This window comes from Pseudoliparis swirei, chromosome 23 (assembly GCF_029220125.1).
Source record: "Pseudoliparis swirei isolate HS2019 ecotype Mariana Trench chromosome 23, NWPU_hadal_v1, whole genome shotgun sequence".
NCBI classification, from domain to species: domain Eukaryota; kingdom Metazoa; phylum Chordata; class Actinopteri; order Perciformes; family Liparidae; genus Pseudoliparis; species Pseudoliparis swirei.
Window position 1 is genome coordinate 6,751,391 of NC_079410.1, and position 22,724 is coordinate 6,774,114.

A 22,724-nucleotide genomic window follows, 5' to 3' on the forward strand; every position below is an offset into this window, starting at 1 on the left:
CCCTGAAACCAAGCAGCGACATACAATTAAACAAATTAATGTAATTATAATAGAATAAAGTAAACACGTGAAAACGAACTTTTTTCATTTAACTTTTATTAATAAAGATAATAAAATCAAGAAACATTTCATATTTACAGTAATGGCCTGCTGATCTTTAACATTCGGTATTACATTTCCTGCAAACGTTAATGATAATGTAGTCATCATTGCTATGTCAAGAGTAGCTACCATAATGTTACAAGATAATTTCATTAATATGAAAATAATTCTAGAAAAAAATTAACTAGGGACAAGATATCACAAGGGAAGCATAAACAATTAACTATATCACCAAAGTATCTCACTGAACACATGTTAAAATACTGACACATTTAATCATAGTTTCCAAACACAGTATATTCATATATATATATATATATATATATATATATATATTATTATTTTTAAATGACATCTAATTCTGTCAGAGAGCAAAATCCTCATAAATATCTCTTGAGTCATGAATGCATTATCATTTCCGTCTCCGAAGCTGCAGCAGTAGAATCCACTTAGTTAGAATCTCCTCGTATGTCCAATGTGGTCATCTGATCCAATATCAAGATGTCTGGTTTCAAACACCTGAGTAAAAGCAAAGGGTTAGGATGGGGTGCAAAGAGACAACATGTGCCCAACCGAGTCCCCTTTATTTACCTTTGGTCTTGGCTTTGACAATGAACTGCTTGCTCTTCTTCTCCAGTGCGTTGGAGGCAGTGCAGGTGTAGGTCCCGGGGAGCAGTGAGGAGGAGGTGAGCGCTGCTTCATCCTCCATCCTCTCCTCGATGGGATTGGAGGATTGCCAGCTGTACACAGGGGTGGGGTTCCCTGTGGCGGTGCAGTCCAAGGTCATTTCAGCACCCACGACGAGATCCAAAACCTCGGGTTCTGGCCTGAGGAACGCCGGGGAAACTACAGCGAACATCAGTGATTTAGATGCACCATATATATAATTTTTTTAATAACTTTTTTTTGCATTTTACACAAACAGATTATTCCTTGACATCGAGAGAAAGAAAAAAAATAGGTATCTACAACTAAATAAAATCAGCACATATCTAAATCCATCCATATCCACATACACACCCGCCAAACATTCCCACCCATCCCCTCCCACATGTTTATACCCTCCAAGAGTAGGACCCATTGAGGAGGGAGGGAAGGACCAAACAATCAAACTACATACAACCAAATGATAAGCATGGAGTACAAAGTAAAATAACTAAAGAAAGGTAAAAGGCATTAATGTGAAAAGTAAAATAATAAAGAAATAAATAACACCATATTTCAAACACACGAGAACCCTTATTTTTCTCTTCATATCAGCTTCATGACTTACAGTACACGGAGGCATCGAGAGGCTCCGAGGTCACAGTGGGAGGTGTCTGTGGTCCCTCCGGTCCGAGCTCCAGCTCCGCGACGCACCTGTACTGCGCCCCGTTCTCGTGTTTGGTTGGCGTGACCATGAGGACGGAGGACACTTGGACGGGCGAGGAGGATGTGAGCTCGGAGAAGGAGCTGTTGTAAACCTCCGTCTGGCCCTTGTACCACCTCAGGGTGAGGTACTGCACCGGAGCGATGTTCTGAACCTCACAGAGCAGCTGGTACTCCTTCCCCTCCACCATGGGGCCGGTGTGGTTCACAGGCCGGATGGAGACGCTATCTGGGGTCTCTGAATGAATAAAGTAGATCAATTAAAGTGAGTCCTCTTTGTGCACCGATACTGACTCCTATAGCTGGGTCGGGTATCGGTGACTATGGGGCCGATCTGTTCAACTCAATTCTGTGTTTATATGTACCCCGTCGACACAGTAACAGTCAGGAAACGCAATCTGACTGCTGCACAGTCACGTTGATGCATTTCATAAATGTTTCCACTACAAATATGATCCAAATTGACTTGCCATTGGTATAGTTTTACGTCCGACAATGGGTGCACAGTTTGCATTTGTGGCTGTTTAACGACCTGCCGTGATACGGGGCTGATGCATTTTATACAAGCATTTTAATTCCTGTTTTAAGGGACGCCCCTGAAATAACCTCTTACCCGTCGTGCCATTTATCAATCTAGATTGTGTCGGTGTGCGTTGCCATTTGTTTGATTTCTCTCCAAAACAACAGGAATATATGATAGGCTACCCGGCTCGTGGGAAAGTAAGCGGAAAGAAATACATTTGGAAAAACTGCACAACAATGTCTCTTTTCAGAAACCATGACCTACTTACTCAGATAATCCACAGACCTTGTTGTTGCAAGACACTTTTCCTCATTAGTTTTTTTAATAGGGGTTGAACTATCCCCATTAAAATCTGACCAACGTGTTGCTGCATTAAAAAGGTTCACACTTTGACCAAGTGGCAGGTGCACGATTCAATACTGTTTATACTATGAATATATACATTTATATTGTATATATTTGCGATATTTAGTTTGACAAAGTTTTGAAAGCAATGTTTGAGTCTGACGTTGTCCAGCACATGGAATAAAGACCCCATCTCATCCACAGAGACTGACATTCAGCTTATTATTCATCACTGGTGTTGGATCGGTACCCGCAGGTACCCTATGTATCGGTGTCGGTGAATACAACTCACTGTAGAGGACCAGGTTGAGTTTCTCCTCGCACTGTCGGGGAGCCGTGAAGAACACCCCGTAACAGATGGGCTCCTCGATCCAGTCGATGAGGCTGTCCACCTTCCACTGCACCGACAGGTCCTGCTGGGTGTGAGCGGCGCTGATGGCCGACTCCCAGCCGAGGACACGCACCGGGCGAGCGGCTTCACAGAGGACTGACACCGGCTCCCCGAAGCCCACCACCACCCGGGAGGGCTTGAGGATTAGGGAGCAGCCTTCACCTGACACTGAAACGCATCATCATCATCATCATCATCATCATATTCCTTCTTGTGACACTTTCAATTTGAGTGGAAGCTTGGAGCTGTTATGCAACGCCGTTACAACACACACACAGAGAAATCACATTGGAAATTGGCTAAAATATTCCTGTATATAATCATGAATGTATCTGTTATTTCTGTGTTTAGCATCTGTAAATAATTAAACTGGACTGTGAGCCTGTTATAATCCTATTTGTGGAGTAGAGTGAAGCCATGCACACACAAACAGGCACATTGTGCGCTTCACCGATCGACAACAGTCCTTTTAAAGGACAATTAAACCAAAGCTTTAACTTATTTTAGCTCCGATTGTCGTTCTCACATTCGTATACGACCACCGACTAAAGGTCACAGTTTACCTGCTACACCACCTTTTATCACGAGCTCTTCTCATAATCTCTTGAACAAATGAGAGAAACGAACACATCTTACCCGAGTAGAACATGCAAAGCGTCAGGATCCATTTGATAAAGTTGTCTCCCATGTTATTTTCCGCACCGAGCCGTCGATGGAGGAGAGAGAGAGCGAGAGAGAGAGGGAAGAGAGAGGGAATTCCAACTTGAACAAGCTTGGCAACTCTGCAGGGAACTATGTTGGAACAAAAGGGCCCCCTTCATCTCAGCTGACTTTGGGGCTGGAGGGGCAGGGGGCGGGGGGGGGGAGAGAGAGAGAGAGAGAAATGTAACAGGTGGCAGGCCTCTGAAAAACACAGCCTGATCCTTTGCACACTTATCAGCATTTTAGCAGGATATACATTTTCCATTTTCAGTATGCAAGCGGAGCAGAATGTGATTAAATTAACCAAATGTTTTTTTTAAAGTACATCTCCAATACATCTATAATAATTGAGATGTGTTATTATTCATACACGTGGGAGAGGTTTGCAATCAGGGCCATGAATCCTCGGCTAACCTTCGCGGTTAGATTCAGGAAAAGATCACAATTTGGGTTCACATGAACTCTTTTCAGCCACTTCTCCCCGTGTGCAGAATCCAAAGCAAGTCCAAGTCAAACAACCTCTGTGGTCCAAATATACATCTGGTCTTCATTAACATCAAATTGAGTTGACTGTTTCTCTTTTGTAATTGGGTGTGACCGTGTTATGCTTTCAAACCCATCTCCTATAATCTGCCGTGTCGTTGTCTCATCATGACCGGCCGTGGACAAAAGGCCTGTTTGGTGGGCTCTGCTCGTGTCTCCTGTTGCTCCTGAACTCGTTGTGGAGTCCCAGCAGGCCGCGGTGTTGGTGCAGCGTGGAGCCTGTGCGTCTCCCACTGTGACCAGAATGCTTCTCAGCGTATCGCCGCTCAAGTCACCGGATGCTTCCATCCCTTCTCCGGTGGGGGGGGGGGGGGGATGTGTTTTATTCTCTCTTTTCAACAAAACATATGTGAAGCTCTATGATAAAAGTGACTTTTTTGCACCAAAAAAATCACTCCATGACAAATTGAGCAATATCCACTCTGCCAGGTTGTCACGGCAACACAGTCTGACCATACACAAACTGCGCTTTCTGGCAAAAGCTTCAGTGGGAATGACCACGACTGAACATAAAGAACATGGGTTCAGGAGGAAAAGAAAGGTTTGCATTGGCAATGGAAAGAAGGATAACAAATGCTCTCCTTTACATTCACTTTGGGCACGACTAATTAGTATGGCAGCCTCGGCACGGGGTAATGTAGCAGGTTGAAAGGGGAAGAGAGAGAGGGAGGGGAGAGAGAGAGGGGGGGAGGGGAAGAGAGGAAAGAGAAAGAGGGGGAGAGGGATGGGGAGAGAGAAAGAGGGAGGGGAGAGAGGGAGCGAGAGAGAGGGGGGAGGAGAGGAAAGAGAAAGAGGGGGAGGGAGGGATGCGAGAGAGAAAGAGGGAGGGGAAAGAGGATGGGAGAGAGGGGGGAGGAAAGAGAGGAAAGAGAAAGATGGAGAGAGGGAGAGGGGGGAGGAAGGAGAGGAAAGAGGAAGAGGGAGGGGGAGAGAGAGAGAGGTCCAAGAGGTTGACTAAGAAAGAGGCGGTTTGAGCGCCTCCATCAGTATTCAGTTGAAGGATGATCTCTGACAGACAAGTTGACTTTAACAGCTGCAGAACAAACATTCACTCTTCAAAGATGTCTTCCCTTTAAAACACTTTAATAAACGGGAAGACATGAGGTCAGCAGAGCAGACACCTGGCAGAGTTAGATATCACCATGAAACCCATTGATTTCTCACATTAACATCATTAGTGTTTGTATTTAAAATATATTGTTTCATTTTGTGGATATATTAAAGGCAAAGGTTTTTAATTTTAACTTGCATTTCTGATATCTTTGATAGAAAAAAGAAAAGTGTATTTTCTCTGTTTTAGGAAAAAAATGTTCTATAAATCTATGAATAATGTGAAGTAAAAACCTTCAGAATAAAAAGAGGAATGAATCTGGAAAGTCTGATTGATGTATAAGAGCTGCTGATGTGGAGATTTAGATTACATGGAGAAAACGGCCTTTAAAGACGTGCTTTGTAAAATTATGTATTTTTTGACACTACAGGTGAATAGTGTAAAAAATCCAACGAATAGAGATCATGAAACTTTTATAATTTATTACAGACATTAAGACCTTTGGTATAAAAAAAAAGAGGAGAAATCGGCTGATGCGAATAAACAAGATAGAAAAATAAACAGCTTAATGAAGACAAGTGGTGGAAGCAAAAATAGCTTTAAAATCTCAAAAAGTGATCATGAAGAACAATGTTTTTATCTGTAGTGTCTTTACTTAATTCTACTTTCACAATAACCAAGGTTTACAAATGGAAGTCAGCATTGTACACGTTTACATCAGACACACGATGTAGTGGCTCACGTTCAGTCAGTTTCAATATGAAATTGTAGGCACATCACAGGATGGTCACATGGTCGGTCGTCTCAGTTCAAACTAATATTCAACGTTCCAAAGCTGTGTCAGCGCATATTTTAAAAAATGATTTGGTAAAATTTGTACGGAACATCAATTGAGCAAAATGTATTCATACATCTATCTATATGTACAGATTGTAAAGCACTCCGAGACAAATTTGTAATTTATGAAAATGGGCTACACAAATAAACTGAATTGAATTGAATACATTAATAACAAATGGTAAAAACTAGCCGTATCAACATTGTACCCCGTTGCAGGGTTTAAAGCACTCGCAAGTCATTAAAGTCGCTGTATCGTAGAGTCTGGAGAGGATGTTGTGAAAAATGTAAATATACCCGAGTAAAAACAACTTGCGTTTCACTTTAAAATGTGGCCTTTTGAGGCTTTGCAGAATAAAAAATTCCGTCTACAACGCACTATTCTCTGCCATCAGCGATCATCACAGTTGTAAAAGTCATAACAATAGGGCGACGCCGCCAAAGACACACAAAGAATTCACTTGTTGGCCACTTGGGGGCCGAAGAATTGACCAACCCACTGGGCCGGACCTATTATGGCTTTAAATCCAAGATGGATTCTCCCTTCAGCTTTGTTTGTGTCTCTACAGTCGATGCCAACTCCTAAGAAACATCCTCATCTCGTCCCTTTGGGGCTCCATCAGAACCGAGACCAGGTGGAGGAGAGCGCCTCAGACCCAGAACCCTCCGCCAGGCCTCAAACCCCCAAGACATGGAACTCAAATGAGCCGAGACGCTCTGCAGAGTCGGCTGTCGACGCTCTCCGGTTCGGTTTGTGCGTCGGCCTGAACCTCAGAAACCGGCTCACAGCCAGCCGGTTACACGAGGTCACGACCTCTACCGATGAAATGTTACGTTCCCATGCGAACGAACTGCAAAGTGAAATACGCTCGAAGGAAAACGGATTTAGTTGTGGATTATGTTTGTATAGACGAATCGTATCATAAGGAGTCAGTGGAAATAAATCGTGGCGGTTTAGTGTAAAAAACAACTCGACGTTTCACCCGGAGACTGTTTGTGTCCCAAATGAACCAACCTGTGTTTCAGTTTTTTAATATTAAAATATTATTTAAAGCCGAACCATGATGCTTTTCTTACTAAACCTAATAGTTTCAACTCACAACATTAACTACGTGTTTTAAATAGTTTTAAACTGCGACGAAGCGAAAACACATCTCCATCAAAAAAGTATTTGAGATTACAAATTTAGTTTTATCGGAACTTTTTTGCAAGTGTTCAGCTTGACAGATGTATATATAACAATAATTCCATCCAAAGTCAGACTGAACATGCAGGTCTTCACACCTCCACAATAAGGGTCGGGGAGGAATCTGATTACTGACCTGCAGCACGCGTAAGCAGATTTAGTTTTAGTCACCTGCACAACCCAATCTCCTGAGGCAATGTAAATATACCGTTTGTTATTGTAACAATATTGATTATTGGGATTTTGCAACAGCGCCCAAACATGAGCAGAAGTCCATGCGGAAGCGATCATTCCTCCAGGCTTTTAAAAGACGAGATTCTGAGATGCACCACAATTGAAAAAACGCCATTTGCATTGTAAAGTCATGCAAAATTGAATTTACAAAAAGTCAGCCTCATATGGGTGCCGACGTGGACCGTCCTTTGCGATAGCCGCCTTTGCCGAAAGAAATCTTGCCTTCGGGTGTCAACGAAAGGAGGCCGACGATGAAGATCACGACTCCCAGGAACACACCTCCTCCAACCAAGGCTGCGAAGACTGTGCGATTCCCTGCAGGAGGAGGCAGAGTTTCTGTTACTTTCTCTCTCTCTCTCTCCCTCTCAGCTCAGCTGCTCAGAGGGCCTCTGTTTGTGATAAACCACACATCCCAAAATAACAATTACAACTAAGAACACAGCCATTAAAATCCCAGCGGTGGTTCCGGCCCGACTACCTGATGGGGAAACGATAGAATATTCAACACGGCGAGACAATAACGGAGGCGCACAAGATGAGGAGTTCAAATAAAATCTTACGTGGAGCTTCGGTGACGGTGAAATATTTGGTCTCGGAGCCCTGGCTGTTCGACGCCGTGCACGCATAGGTGCCTGGAAGCTGAACGGGCGGGGCCAGCACGGATCGGTTCACATTTTGATTGGTTCGTTGTATGGGGTGTGGGAAGCGCCAGCTGTACACCGGCGTTGGTCTCCCTGCAGCTGTGCAATTTAAAATGAATTTACTGCCATCCGAAAGCTCCAGCGTCTCATTGTTGGGCTCCGCGAAGGCCGGCGGGTCTGAGGGAATTAGAAAACAACAACAAAAACAAAGAATAATGAAAATGCAATCAGAGAAAGGCGGAAAAACACGCCCAGTGTTCTCCACCAACTGGGACGGGAAAGTCAAGGTGGCGCCGAAAAAACGTACACAGGACAGTCACGTCACGTGACTCCGACTTGATGGTGGGCAGATTGGGGACTGGTCTCCAGAAGTCCAGCTGCGCTTCACACCAGATTGGAGCTTCTTCATCCCCTCTTTGGGCCGTCAGATTGAAGACAGACGTCTTGTTGACCGGAGACAGACTGGACCCGTCAAACCTCTCCGTGTAGAGGATGGTATCTCCGCGGTGCCAGTGCACGGAGAGGTTACTTACTGGTGCGACATTGAGAATGTCACACCGTATGCTGTAGCTTTCGCCCTCAACCAGGCCCTCTAGACTTGGCGGAGAGATGGACACCATGTCCGGCGTTTCTGCGCACACAATAAAGCCCAACATCAGAGGTGTTGCCCGGTCACACTCTACCAGGAGTGAGCGGGGCCCGGTCAAGGTTCACTTACTGTACACGGTGACTGGGAGGGTCTGTGAACACTGACCATCGCGGAGGTGATTGAGGAAGCAGATCGGTCCGAACGCCCAGTCTCTCACTGACTCGACTTCTAAGGCAACGGAAGAGTTGCCAGTTGAACTCATGGAGCTGCCGTAGATGGACTCCAAGCCCATTGACTCTATCAGGTCCGATGGGGAGCTGCAGTTGACGGAGAAGGAGTCACCAAACCTCACCACGGCGCTCGGAGGGTTCATCTGGACGGGACAGGGCGAGGTCACAGGCTGTCCTGGAAGTGCAGAGTGTGTTAGAGCGGATCGCCGACCCGGCAGCGGCTCCTGGGACGCTTTGACTGGGTTACTGGTGTTCTCCAGTTCAAACAGCAGCTCAGTTATGACACATAACTAAAGAAAACATCAATCTACGGCTAAATGCATTTTTTTTTAACTATATATGTGTGTTGGAACGTTTTTTCTATTTTGTGCATGAAGATCATTCACAACTATCAAGTATGTGTATAATAAATCCATGTCCCGTGTCTCTGTGATAATGATTTAGCTACTAGACGAGTGTCCACACGCTGAGAAATTATGAAAATATGGGTGCATTTAGATCTCTAGCAGTGATTACAAAACTAGTATAAGATAAAAGCCTCAGGTTTCAGCCACATGGATCATAAAAGGGGAGGCCAGCTGAGTGCTGGACTGCCGAGGAGCCATTCATGCGACTTCAGGTTCTAATGAATAAAAAGAAACGCAGTCACCGCAGCAAATAGTTACCTGTACACGCGACGACGCAGCTTAAGAAGAAGAAGCCCCTCATGATGAGGGCGCGGAGACACATTCACGACTTTAGGACAAATGAAAACAAATGCTGGGCGACTAAGTTGGGGCTCTGACGCGGCTACTTTTCCTTTCACCTGGAGACAGAGAAAGTCCGGACTGTGACTGCGGTGGTGCGTTAACGTGCTGCTCGTAAACTCGTGGCTCTGGGGGATGTTGGTCGGAAGTAACCATGCAGCGCGAGGGCGGGGCAGTCAGGGACAATTGGAACGACGGGCTGGAATGGAGCCATAAACCAGTTCGGTGAGCGTTGTATACACGCGGGAAAAAAGGAGAGTTTAAATATTAATAATGTTACCGCCAACATTAGCATTTCTATTCTGCGAGTTTTGATACATTGTTGTTGTTTCCTCTCTTAGTTTTGAGGGTTTTATTGACTTTGATATAACGAGAATTATCAACATCTTCTGGAGTAGCAACACTTTGGCTCTTTTTGTTTTCTCTGCCATGACGTGTGTGTGTGTGTGTGCATGTGTGTGTGTGTGTCCGCGCGCGTGCGTTAAAATCCGTACCTCATGCAAAGACACAGATGTTTCAACGATGTATTTTCTGCAGAGATCTCACTCGCTACTCCGGGTGTTTACTGTCTTATCGGTTTAACGTTCAGACCCGTGTGTTAAAGGGGCAATCCTACTCTTTACGCGTAGAAAGTCAGCGATTTAAGTATCAACTCCTTTCTTTCCCAAGAAGAAAGAAGTTATTGAGCACTTTCTGTATTTGCCGTATTTCCGACGGCACCGGAACGCAGCATAACAGCACCCTCCCGAGGAGGAGGACCATCAACACACCAGGATTGGGAGGATTGGTTTCTTGTTTGACCAAAATGCCAAACAGACCCGTTGTTGTAGGACTTCCTCCGATTTGTCTGATTCCTTTCCAGCAGACAGCTTTGATCTGTCAGTTATTGTTTGATGTTTTTGGTGCACACAGGAAGCACAAGACGAGGAAACTGCAATATAGGCAATTTACTGCAAGCATAAATATATTTTATTTTCAAGAGATAATTTAAAATCCAGGGCTTTGTCACCGGTCTGATTTTTTTATATGGATTTTCCAGACAAGAAGTTCTTTATAAAAGCTATTGCATCATTAATATATTTAACACAAGTCTTTTATATCTGATCTAACATGTATGCACATCAGATATATTCAGGCTGTAAGGTAACAAAAACAATAGTTTGAAAAGCCTCTTTTTGATTATTAAAATACAGTTTTACATCAGTCTCAAATATTTACAGCCGTATTCACAAACGTGTTACAATGTCTTCATGTCTCCAACTTTCTGGAGAGGACTTGAACTCAACCCAACTCCTCCAACACTTTCAATGTTTACAACCTGTCTGCAGTTAATTTAACCCAAAATGGTTCCATCGTTGCCGTTTATCATGAATAAATAATGTTGTGCATTTACATATAATTTCCTTTTGAACATACAGTTCTGAAAGGCCTTCATACAAAAGCTTACAACTGAGGGACGAGACCGTTCGTCCCAGAAGGCCGGATATGGCGCACTAAAGCGCGAGGCTACAAACCGAGAAGGAAGTGCAAAGGATGGTGAACGGCTCAATGAAAAGTGGGCACAAGTAACGGTGACCCCAGACGGAGCAGAGCTGCTCTCCCTTTTCACAGATTCAATGCCACAACCTTGGAAGAGGCCAGACACGGTGCACTTCCTGTTGGTGTGACTGCTACAACCAGAGCAGACTCACCACTTCCGATGTGTACGATAGAATTATAACATACAGAGATCTGAGTTGGAGTGAATATTTAGGGGGCATAATTCAAAATAAACCTTCATATTAAATTGAGGGCTGCAGGGATTAGCCTACACATTTTTGTCGGCCAACAGGAAGTTTGCGTCACACGGGTTTTTCCTCGACAAAAAGACAATGACATTTTTCCACTATTGCAGAAAAATGTAATCCGTGGCAAACAAACTTTTCTGATCATTATATGGTTTGTTTAGAAAGATAGTCACAAATAAACATCACTTTCGTAACATTTGAAACGTGAATTCAAATGGGCTGAAGTAAAAGTTAACGTTGGGCTATAACTACACGACGGTCACATGACTTCTCGTCACCGCCACGAGCTAAAGGAAGACTCGTGACGTTTAGTCGTCTCTTTGGCTTCAGCTGCCTTTTTTATGACATGTAAAAGCCTCAGAATTCCCTCAAAGGGTATCTACAGACACATTGTATATCGCATAACAGAAAACATTTAAAAATACCTTTTGATAGCATCAGGCATCAAACCAGAAACCAAGTGACTTTGAGATGAGAGAACCGGAAATGCAAAAATGCCGACTCATCGAACGTGCAGCTCTCTATCGTCTTTGTGTTCATTTAAAAAAAAAAAAAAAGTGTGTCAAAACTATTTCTCTGGCATTTTAGAGACAACGTTTAAGCCTCTTCCTCTTCCTCTTCTTCTTTCTGTCCAGTGAAAAAAGGTCAAATCCAGGAGTAATATATAACATGGTACATCTCAAGTCAAGTTTTCCTCATTCTTATAATAACATTATCGTATATTGCATGTGGGACGATGGATGCGTGGACGTCAGAGATGCAGCTCAGTGGTCAGCGATCCGTCCGGGGCTCCTCAGACGTCCTGCTAAGACAGTTTGGTCATAGGCAACTGCATGTCCCACCCGTTGTGGGCTACGTTGCTGCTGGGGGTGTCGACTTTGGGGTTTTTAAGACTGTAGCGGCGCATCTTGGTGTTCTTGTAGTAGATCGAGTAGATGAAGAGGAAGACGATGGAGATGGCGACGACTGCGACAGCCACGAATCCAGCGATGAGGGGAAGGTAGTCCTCTGTCAAGGAAACCACAAAGGCAACATGTTAATGTTTTAAGAATGTCACAATAGATGGGTGTGAATACAAATGTCATGCTTTAAGACTTTTTTTCTGAAAAATAAGTTTTTTAAAATATTATACTGCAGGATCAACGAGGATGCACTTTACTGTTTGGATGCAGAAAACGAAAAGGGAAATAATGAAAACATTTCTATTTATTATAATTTGAACATATGTATATGTATTTCTATAATGAAAGCATCTTATTAAAACATTATAAAAAGAAGCTTTTTCAGTAGAGCTTACCTAAACCTACAACCATTCCAGGGCCTTCTGCCTCTTTGTTTCTGTCTTTGTACGCAATCCGCTCAAAAAAATGACACGGCGCCACGACGAGGTTCATTGATGCGGCTGGAGAGACGCGTCCTCGCAGCGGCTCATCAAAAAGCAGAGAAGCGTGTTCAGGAACTGAAGCCACCGGGGGCGTTTAACAAACGCACTACTAAATAAAAGCATATCCATCTTTGCGAAAACAGACTAAAACCGCCTGCTCGAGTTTTGAATAGTGATGTTTTAGTAAAGACGCATGTGTGTGTGAAGTAGTGCGCATACAACAAAATAAATGACACCAGGATTCTAAAGGTCGAGCTGTGTGTTTGTAGGCGGAGGTCTTCATGGAGTTTTACTGTTTTTATGAAAAGTTCATTGAGACTTGTCTCCTGTTTTTTTCTTTATCTTTGGACAACATGGAGGAATATGAGAAGAACAGTTTTCTTCAATAATTAAAATATAATACAGGGTGAGTAATACATAAACAAATAGTCATTCCTTGGGTAAAGTATTATGGATTCATACATTTAGGAAGCCCAGAGTACAATTATATCTATACTTTGCAGATGCAAAGTGAAATAAAATTTTGAGGAACAGAAACCTGTGAAATGTCTTTAAACCCGTTTGTATGAAGGAGAGTGTTTATTAGTTTATTTACTGGCTTTAACAAAGCGATGAATGTTGTCACCACTAGGGAACTTTATATGTTAAGAAAAGAGTAATATTTAACATTATGACAGGAAGACGTTCTTCTAAAAAAGTAAACAGTGCGTGCCGTTACCTTTAAGAATCACGTTGACCACGTGGTAGACGGAATCCACCTGGTTGCTGGCGCTGCAGTTGTAGACGCCGGCCTCGAACACGACGAGCGTGTCTCCGGACACGTGGGGGACGACGTCCGGGCTGTAGAGCCACTGGATCTTCGGAGTCGGCTGGCCCTCGGCTTCACAGACCAGCTCCTCCGGGTAGCCCCTGAACACGGGGACCGCCTTTGGAAGCTTCGTGGTATTAATGACGGGCTTATCTGTTGAGAAATAAAGCCGCTTTTACCCACGTTTCACCACTTATCTCCACGGTAACCACCGAGGGGCAAATCAGAAGCGGGCTCTCACAGTAGACGGTGACGTTGAAAGGACTGGACATCATGCTGGGAGGCGGCTGCGGCCCCTCGGGCCCCAGATCCAACAGAGCCTCGCAGCTGAACTCGGCCCCGCTGTCCGTTCTGTTCAGAGTGAGGCTGATGGTGGACGACACGCTCAGCGGCGAGCGGACGTCTCCCGGGTCGCAGGTTGTGGCGTTCTCGGGCTGGCAGTCAGCCACTTGCAGGGGGCCTGGGGGGGGGGGGGGGGGGTATCAAGTAAGAAAAATACATAATGTAGATTGTTTAGGGAATGCCTCATTTGCATATTTAAAACATACCATTCCAGAAAACCTATTGCCTTCATGGAAGTAATCAACTGGAGAAGATGAATAGTCCTATCTATTAAAGTTAAAATATTTAGCCTTCAAGTCTCCCTTTAATTCAAACCGCCTGATGTTGGATTTGCCATCTACACACCACTGGACTCTCAAAGAAAAAATTCCCCTCCGCCAAGGACGTTTTATCTTTGGATCGGTTTGTTTGTTTTTCACGAGGATTACAGAAACACTACAGGCCCAACTTAATGAAACATGGTGGAGCGTGGAGCCCGGGCGAAGGAACAACAACATATTATTGAGAGAAAGGTCATCTGGCCGAGGCGGAGGTCGGCTGAGCTCTCGGAGTGCTCTTCTAGTTTTTATCATGACGCATTTATTGTCCCGACGATGATGAAAAAAGCCAGGAAAAAAACTAAATGTGATTTTATTTTTATGGTTTGCTCTTCTCAAGGTCTATTGCATCGCATCATTAGGGTCACAATTCATGTTTACTTGAAATGTTCACACTTTACTTATTGACAGTTCATCATCTCAACGAATGCACTTTGTCTTCCATAATTGTTCCTTTTATTGGATGCTGCATACTTTACTTCCTATCAGAGGATGCTGTGTTGCTTTGAGCACCGGCCGATGTCCTCGGCCTCACAGAAAAGGTAGACTCGGTGTGAAGAAGAAGAAGAAGAAGAAGCCCCCCTCACCTCTGCGGAGTGGCTCGAAGGTTTCGTTCCCTCGGTACCAACGCACGCCGACGCTTGCTGCCGGAGCGACGCCGGTGATGTCGCACCGCAGCTGGAACTCCCTCTGCTCCACCACCGAGCCGACCATGGGACGGATGGAGACGCTGTCTGGTGTTTCTGAGGAGATGAGGGGGGTGATCAGGATAGATCCAAGATCTGAGAAGCACATGATGACAGTGCGACTACAAAAGTGAGAAACACATACTGTAGAGGGTGAAGTTTAAAGGTTTCTGGCACGTTCCTATCACGTTAAACGTCGCCGTGCAGACGGGCCTGGGGTCCCAGTCCTGGTCGGTGTCGGCCAACCAACTCGTGCCGTTGGTTTTGTCGCCCTGCGCGACCTGCCAGTACATTTCCTTGAGATGCGTGGAGTCGGCGGATGCCGGTGTGCATATCGCACGGCGCAGGCCTCTGCTTTGGTATCGCACCACCATCCTGTCCGGAGTTATCTCGATGGGGCATTCGACGCTGGCACCTGTGGCGAGGAGAGAGGGGGCTGAGATGTTATTCAGTCACAGTTGACACACACCATCTTAACACAACATGTTTCTCATGCAAACTGGGCGCTGGAGTGAAGTGGCATTGAAATGTCGAACAAAAGCTGCGTCTCGGTAGGCAACAGGAAAAGCCTCAGGAAGGTTACACCCCTCCTTTAGGAAAAGTTTGTGTACACTTGCTGCCCAACATTCTTTGTGCTGGACTTCAACTGTAACATCAGAATATCAGTTGAATGAGTCACGTTGCACCAAGCCCACTAACAGTAAACCACAACTTAAGAAGATAGGCTGTTCTTTTTATCAGAAAACCAGAATACACTCAGGATGTGAGGAGGATTAAGATATGAGATTAGATCCACTCAACGCTGACTCAGCATCAGACCAACAGAGCCACCTCTTCCCCACGTGTGTCCATTCAAAACTTCCTCTCAACTTAAATTAAACTTCACTGCGTCGCTTTTAAATCGTCTCCTCGTCATCATAAACGGACCTTTTGTTCCTCGCGGGTCTGCGAGCCCCCAAACGAGTCGTTTCAGACTCACACAAAAGAAACAAACTTACTCGGTGCTGTCCCGTTGGAAAGCGACAGCAGCTGTAAAGTCAAAAGGACCGAAAGCAGACGCAGAGAGTTCAAAGCGTCCATTGAAGAAGCGTAAAGTTGGTCCCGGCGACACTCCGTCGACCCTCTTCGGTTCCAGCGCGCGCCTCTGAGGTTCCGCCTGCTTCCTTCCTTCCTTCCCTCGGCTTCATGGGACGACTTGTTGACTTTTTTTGGGTAAAAGGGCGAAGCTAAGCTACGGCTACACACACACAGCACAGCCCCCAGCCAGTCCTCCGCAACACCGGGGAGGAAACGGCCCCCCCCTCCCTCCCCCACCCAGACACACAACGGTCCGGCCAGCACTCACACCCACTGGGCCTATAAATGGGCTGTTGGTGTGCCAGCTGGACTCAAGTCAGACTTAGGCCACGGACCGTTATATGAAGATATATATATATATATATATATACCTCTGTCTTCCTTTGGTAATTGCCCTTTTCTTGCCATTATAAAAGCAATATACTACTTCCTGCAGTACAATAGTGTCCAGATAATGCGTAAGAGGCTGGAGTAACACAGTGTGCTTTTATACAGACTCAGGGGTCGTAAGTAATCAACACAAGTGGAGACACCTGTAGGAATTGTTAGCATCAACTTTCAAGGTGTAATTTACTTCCAGAACTTGTAGATTTGCAGAACAGCTGCACGTTGTTAACCTATTACTTGTTCCCTTAAAATGGCCTTTTTGCAGAACTTTGAAATGTACATTATTTTTGAGTTTTTAGTAACCTAAACATTTTTGTTTAACCTCTAGCAGTTTGCCGCTTACCTTTGTACCATGTCAGGTTATTTACTGGAGTTGGACTGCTTACATTTCAATAAAAACTGTAAAAATGGGGGTGCTCTAAAACTTTTGACCGACCTTTAGTATATGTAAATAAATTCTCTATTTTCTGACAACATACAACAATGTCCAAAGTAAAAGACTGTATATAAGATTGTTTATAACTTAAGATGACGATTTGTTTAATTGATCCTGAAAGAACCATTGTGTTTATACCACTAGAAAGAGTGTATATATCAATGTGTGGAGTGAATCTATGGAAATAATCACAAATCACTTTTAGAAAATGTGTTTTTTGAGGAAGAGGCCTTGTCTCTCTTGGGACTGTTGTTGTTGTTATTGTTTTGGTATTACCTGTTAACAACAAAATGTACAGACAGACAGACAGATGGGGTGGCATATCAGGGCCCTGTGCCCCCATAATATTATTAACCGAGCCCCCTCTGGTGGCAGGGAAATCTGTGGCAATTTGTTCCCCACACACACTTTTATCCCCAGAGAGGGGAACTTGTAATAATGCACTGATGACATTATGTAATAAGAGTGAGTTTTGGAAGCCAGGTCATTTTAAAATGTGCTTACATCCCACACACTCTCACATTTCAACAACAATCCACTGCTCTGCATTCCTCGTAATGATGTAATGAGCAGACGATAAGCTCTTTAAATTAGTGCCGCTGACCTTTCACTGTGACTCTGGCTGTTCCCGAGACCTTTCCGATGTCGTTCGAGGCGTGACACGTGTAGGAGCCCATGTTGTATGCAGTGGCATTGTGGATGTGCAGACGGGACACTCCATCTTCATTTTCCACCATCACATTGGCGGTCCGGTAATAATCCCACGAGTAGTGTGGTCGTGGGTTGCTCGTGGAGGAGCACTTCAGCCACACGGCAGAACCAACGTACACTTCAGAGTCCTCGAGCTCGACTATCTGTGATGGCGGGTCTAGAGGCAACAGTTAAAACACGTCAGATACGAAGCAGAGCACTCGTGCTGATAATAGATATTAGGGATTAAAGTAACTCACATACGACATTGATATCCACTGTGTAGTCGACACTGGACAGAATGCTTGAAGCCGTGATCGAGTACTGCCCAGTGTCGCTTCTTGTGAAGCTCTCTGGGAGTTCCACCTCCTCGCCATCTTTGTACCAGATGGTCTCAGGTATCGGATAGCCAATCACATCGCAGGAGAGGTTGTGAGGAGCATCCTCCACTGCCGTGTAAGTGTCTGGACATTTTACCTCTGGGCCATCTGAGAGCAGCAACACAGAAACACTTCAGACTTACACTGGAGCAGCAATACATAACAATATGTACACTATTTCATGATACTTCATAGTGTTGTAATGTTCACCTTCACCACACAGCTTAATACTTTAATAATGTACACACAAAAACATATGATCAACCTGTATAAAGTCATGTATTTTTTTATCAAAGATGAAAAAACTGAATTGTTCATTAACATACAAACTAAACTATGGGCTTGTTGATGCTTATTATTTCATAAAGTGCCAGATAAATAGAAGAGGCCGTCATCTGAACGTAAGACCAGTTGATCACTATAGTAGCCTGCCTTATTTCATGTATAATCAGTGTTACCGCTTCATATAATGTTGAAATATAAAGAATTAACTATCAATCTATGAATATGTTTAGGAGTTCAAACACATTGTTAATGGGTGTGCAACATAAATCACTAATCTGTATAGATTAAACGACCCAATGTTCAAATCAGCTCCAAAAACAATACCTGGATACGTATAATAATCCAAAAATATAATAAAATAACATTTTGCAAAAGGACATTTTGCAAAATTTGAGCTCTGCTTTTAAGCATGAATTTAATTTGTAATGCAGTGATATTATTTGTGTAGTTTTGAATAAAGCTCTCAATACTTTTTGCACCGTACTTTAGCATCCTAATATGCCCACGCTCTGTTTGCGCCTCAAGCAATGTTCGAAAACCAATACTACAAAAAAAGATTACAGAAGAAATACTGGCGATATGACAACAAGGTTATGAGTCTGTGGGAAATAGTTGTCCTCCTCTTGTTTGTGCTGATGACCGGATGTGGCACTCACACAATACTTGAATCGACAGTTCCTTCCGGATGAAGGTGGCGCCCTCGGCTTCGAGGGTGTACCGGCCTGCATCGCTCCTGCTCAGGGGGGCGTTTGGGTCGGCGGGCCGGCCAGCTTTCATCCAGCGGACTGTTGGGCTGGGACGTCCTGTCACATGACATCCCCTCTCTAATGTCTCTCCTTCACGTATATCCAAGTATTCCGATAAGTAACATTGCACTTTCGGTCCATCTAAACAGAAGCAAACACAGAAATTCATACTACGATTTATTTTAAATTAATGTTATTAAGCAGATGAATCCAAGCTCTAAATGTGGCTGATACTGCTGCACTACGTGAAACACGTGTAGGCCTATAGTAAAAATCAGGGCTGCAACTTTAAGTGATCTGGTGATTATTTTCTCGATTAATCGTTAGGTTTCTAAAATATTTTTGATTTGCTCAATATGACGTCATCTAATGTCATGTTTGGTTCGACCAACTGTCTGACACCCAAATCATTTCTGTTTATCATATTTAGAGAAGAAAAAGCAGCAAATCCTCACAATTTCGAAACTGAAACTATCAAATATCGGTCATTACGTCTTTATATGATTATTAAAATTAGTCTATTGGCTAATCGCGTTACCTTAATTTGATGTTATTCATTCTATTTCATCTCATCGATTCATCTTATTTTTATTTTATTTCATCAAGTGTATTTTGTCTTCCATAATTATGTCATGATATCCCTGTAAAGTCTATTTATTAGATTATTAAGAATAGGAATTGCAGCTCGAGTGAAAACAGAATAAAACTAGAATGGGCACTCGGTAGAGCGCATACCTTCGCATATCACAAGCTTAGGCATTGAATTATGAACATTTTGGCATTAGTTGCATGCCAATTGGACAAAAATGTATCGTGCTATGGTAAAAAAAAGATGTTGACCTTTCCATGACCTTGACCTTGACCTTTGACCCGATTGATCCCAAAATCTATCAAATAGTTCCCGGATAATAACCAATCATCCCACCAAATTTCATGTGATTCAAGAAGATTTTGACCTGTTCATGACCTTTGACCTTGACCGTTGACCCGATCGATCCCAAAATCTAATCAACTGGTCCCCGGATAATAACCAATCATCCCACCAAATTTCATGCGATTCGGTTCAATACTTTTTGAGTTCTGCGAATAACACGCATACAAATAAATAAATAAATACACGGCGATCAAAACATAACCCTCCGCATTTTCAATGCGAAGGTAAAAATGTAAATTTAAACTCCAACATTACAGAATTGACCATTTAAAATGCCTTTCGGTACATTTCAGATTGGTACGTGCACACGTGATATACTCACAGTAAACTGTGATATTAAACTCTTGTGAAGATGCGATGAGTTGAGGTCCCTCTGGCAACAGGTCCAGCATCGCCTCACATCTGAACGTGACTCCGTTGTCTTCTCTGGTCGGCGTGACGCTCAATACAGACGTGTGATTTACTGGTTCCTTACTGGGATTGTCAATAATCTCTCTGTATACCATTGCATCTCCTTTGTACCACATAACAGTGACATTTTGAACAGGAGCTACATTGTGGATGTCACAGCTGAAGCTATAATGCATCCCTTCATCCATCACACCACCTGATCTGCTGCTGGATCTGATGCTGATGGTCTCTGGAAAAGCTGCAGAGAAAATGGGGGGGGGGGGGTATCAGACATCGTGGAATCATTCCGATCCTCTGCTAAACAAGCAGGACTCACTGTAAAGTATAACTGTCGGGTCCCGGGAGCACTGGGTGTCCGGTGGCAGGTTGATGAAGCACGAGGGGGCGATGGTCCAGTCGGTGAGGCTCGCCACAGTCCAGGTCAGGTGGTTGACGTGCTCCAGAGCCGTGCCTCCTTCTGAAGCCTCCCAGCCCATTCCTTCAACCGGTCTCTCCGCGCTGCAGTTCACCGCGACCGAGTCTCCATATCGCACCACGACACTGGGGGGGCTCAACTCAATGGGACAGGAGGCATGCACACCTGCAGCATGGAGCATGTGCGTGGGTTTCATGTGCAGGCAATATTGAAAATAACTTTTTCACAAGACGTTGTGTGAGGATGCGTTTATCTTCAGTTAGGTCATTAACATATGGAGGAGCAAGATGCACAGACTTTATAGGCGTTGGCCGGGTTCTGATGTAGTTTTGTGTCTCTTTGTAGTAACTGTATGTCTCTTCGAGGGGTGTTTTCCCTCCTCTCATGGTAGGTTTGAGTCTCTGTAAGTCTTTTTGCAGCTCTTTTGTGTCACTTTGTAGTCTTTTTCTGTCTATTCTAGTCCTTTTATTTTCCGTTGTGGTCATTTTGAGGCTCTTCCTGGTTGGTTCATGTGTCTTTGAGTGACATTTTGCAAGTGAAGGCCAGAGGGGCCCCCTCACACTTTGGGACCTCGGGTCTGAGCCCGGTAAGTCATCGATCCGTGGTTTTGAGTGTACGTACGGCAAAGACCGGATTGCTTTGAAATATAACATGTATGTTTTTCTGCAGTTTCACGGTCAATTGTCAGCAAATTAAAAATGTCCCGACCATCAGAGAGTGTAAATGTGTGTTTGGAGACATTGTGTTTCTTTGGTGTCATTGATGGAGGAAAGGTTGTGTCTTTCAGTAAACTCCATGCCGCCTCTGTTGTGTTGGGTCTGTTGATTTGTAAAAAATGTGTCCATTGTAAGACAAAGAAAGACTAATGAGTGTTTTTCACTCACCACAATAGAGACTGACCTGAAAGTACAATGTTGTATTCATCACTGTAGTTATGTAATGAAAAGTTTAAGGGTCAACTCTAAGTTAGCAACACTTTCAGCGCTTCATCTCTGTAATGATACTGAGTTCAAGAGCCTTTAAAGCAATTTGTCTTTCATCATATTCCATGCAAGGTTTCAGAGGACACATCAAGTGCCGCACTTTGAAAAAAGAACATCATTTTCACTTTTAGATTGAGCACAAGAAGACTAAATTAATGAATTACTCCGTTTATATTCATTTTAAACAACTTAAATTAAAACAAACAATGCATTCCAGTCAAAGGCACTTTGACATAAGTATATCAGATGAACATATTTGACCTATTAATGTGACTTTTTTTCCCTTTTCGTCTGGCGACATGTTAAAAAGAAAAATCTTATTGGTATTTACCCGGCAGTGTGATGAAATGAATCAAATAATTCACTCAATCTTTAAGAATGGGATATTTGCACAACAATATTCCTATCAGTCTTTTCAACATCACTGTTACATAAAAAGGCTTATCTTGTGAGTAATGTAAATGACTGTTACTTCACAGCATTCATTTGAGGGAATGCATTAGGGGTCTGCTTTCATCACAGAAACGCTCTCAAAGGGTTCTAATGTTCTCTTGAATGCATCCAGAGATTATTCAGAGTCTCAGATTGAAACACATGAAACAAAGAAACTTCTTTGTTGGCTCGTCTGTTTTCTCTTGATGCACAATGAGTTAACTCTCCTTCCACTTTATAGCGCTCCGCTCTGCTTGTGAGAAAGTTCTGCACATGCAACATGTTCACATATTTGATTGTTTCTGACTCCTGCTTGATTTAACAGAGGCTCATCAAGCATTTGCACGTGTCAGCATATTACAGATAGACTCTCTCTTTAGGTTTCTGTTGAGTAACAAGACGCACGTATACATTATATCCATCATAAAGACCTACCTGTCGCACTGAGCAGGAGCCCCACAAAGAGTCCGACAAAGGAAGTGCCTTCACTCATTGGATTTGAACAACGTCCCCTCTGTCGATTATTCCAGCTCTGCTCGGCTTCTTCCTCCGGCTCTGGTAAGCCCACCAAGTGGGAGAGAAATACAGCCAACAACTCTGAGAGGTATGCTCTCTCCCTCCCTCCACCTCTCTCTTCCTCTCTGTTCTGTGTCTCTCTCCCTCTCTGTTTTTTATGTCTCTCTCTCTCTCTCTCCCTCTATCTTTGTCTCTCTGTAGAGTGCTGGTGGTTTCAGTT

General features: G+C 43.8%; 1 protein-coding gene across 1 annotated transcript; it reads right to left on the bottom strand.

Annotated features, from left to right (window-relative positions):
- Positions 1-76: 76 nt before the first annotated feature.
- icam3 (intercellular adhesion molecule 3) lies at positions 77-22,530 on the bottom strand. The gene is made up of 22 exons (XM_056406898.1): positions 22,424-22,530; positions 20,475-20,738; positions 20,070-20,396; positions 18,724-18,954; positions 17,663-17,890; positions 17,317-17,580; positions 15,811-16,113; positions 14,958-15,227; positions 14,714-14,869; positions 13,709-13,927; positions 13,378-13,620; positions 12,088-12,283; positions 11,115-11,158; positions 8,642-8,917; positions 8,231-8,554; positions 7,843-8,100; positions 7,444-7,597; positions 3,366-3,544; positions 2,631-2,897; positions 1,376-1,708; positions 694-948; positions 77-621 (listed from the first exon to the last, which is right to left on the bottom strand). The coding sequence occupies exons 1-22, from the start codon at positions 22,479-22,481 to the stop codon at positions 614-616; spliced, it is 4,857 nt and encodes a 1,618-aa protein (XP_056262873.1). The 5' UTR covers positions 22,482-22,530; the 3' UTR covers positions 77-613.
- Positions 22,531-22,724: the final 194 nt, after the last annotated feature.

Excerpts from the sequence above, each read along its gene's own strand:
- icam3 (XM_056406898.1), bottom strand. The coding sequence starts at position 22,481 with ATGAGTGAAGGCACTTCCTTTGTCGGACTCTTTGTGGGGCTCCTGCTC. Across the intron at positions 20,739-22,423 it reads GCTCCTGCTCAGTGCGACAG|GTGTGCATGCCTCCTGTCCC; the intron begins GTAGGTCTTTAT and ends TCCATGCTGCAG. Across the intron at positions 8,101-8,230 it reads ACGTGACGTGACTGTCCTGT|ACCCGCCGGCCTTCGCGGAG; the intron begins GTACGTTTTTTC and ends TAATTCCCTCAG.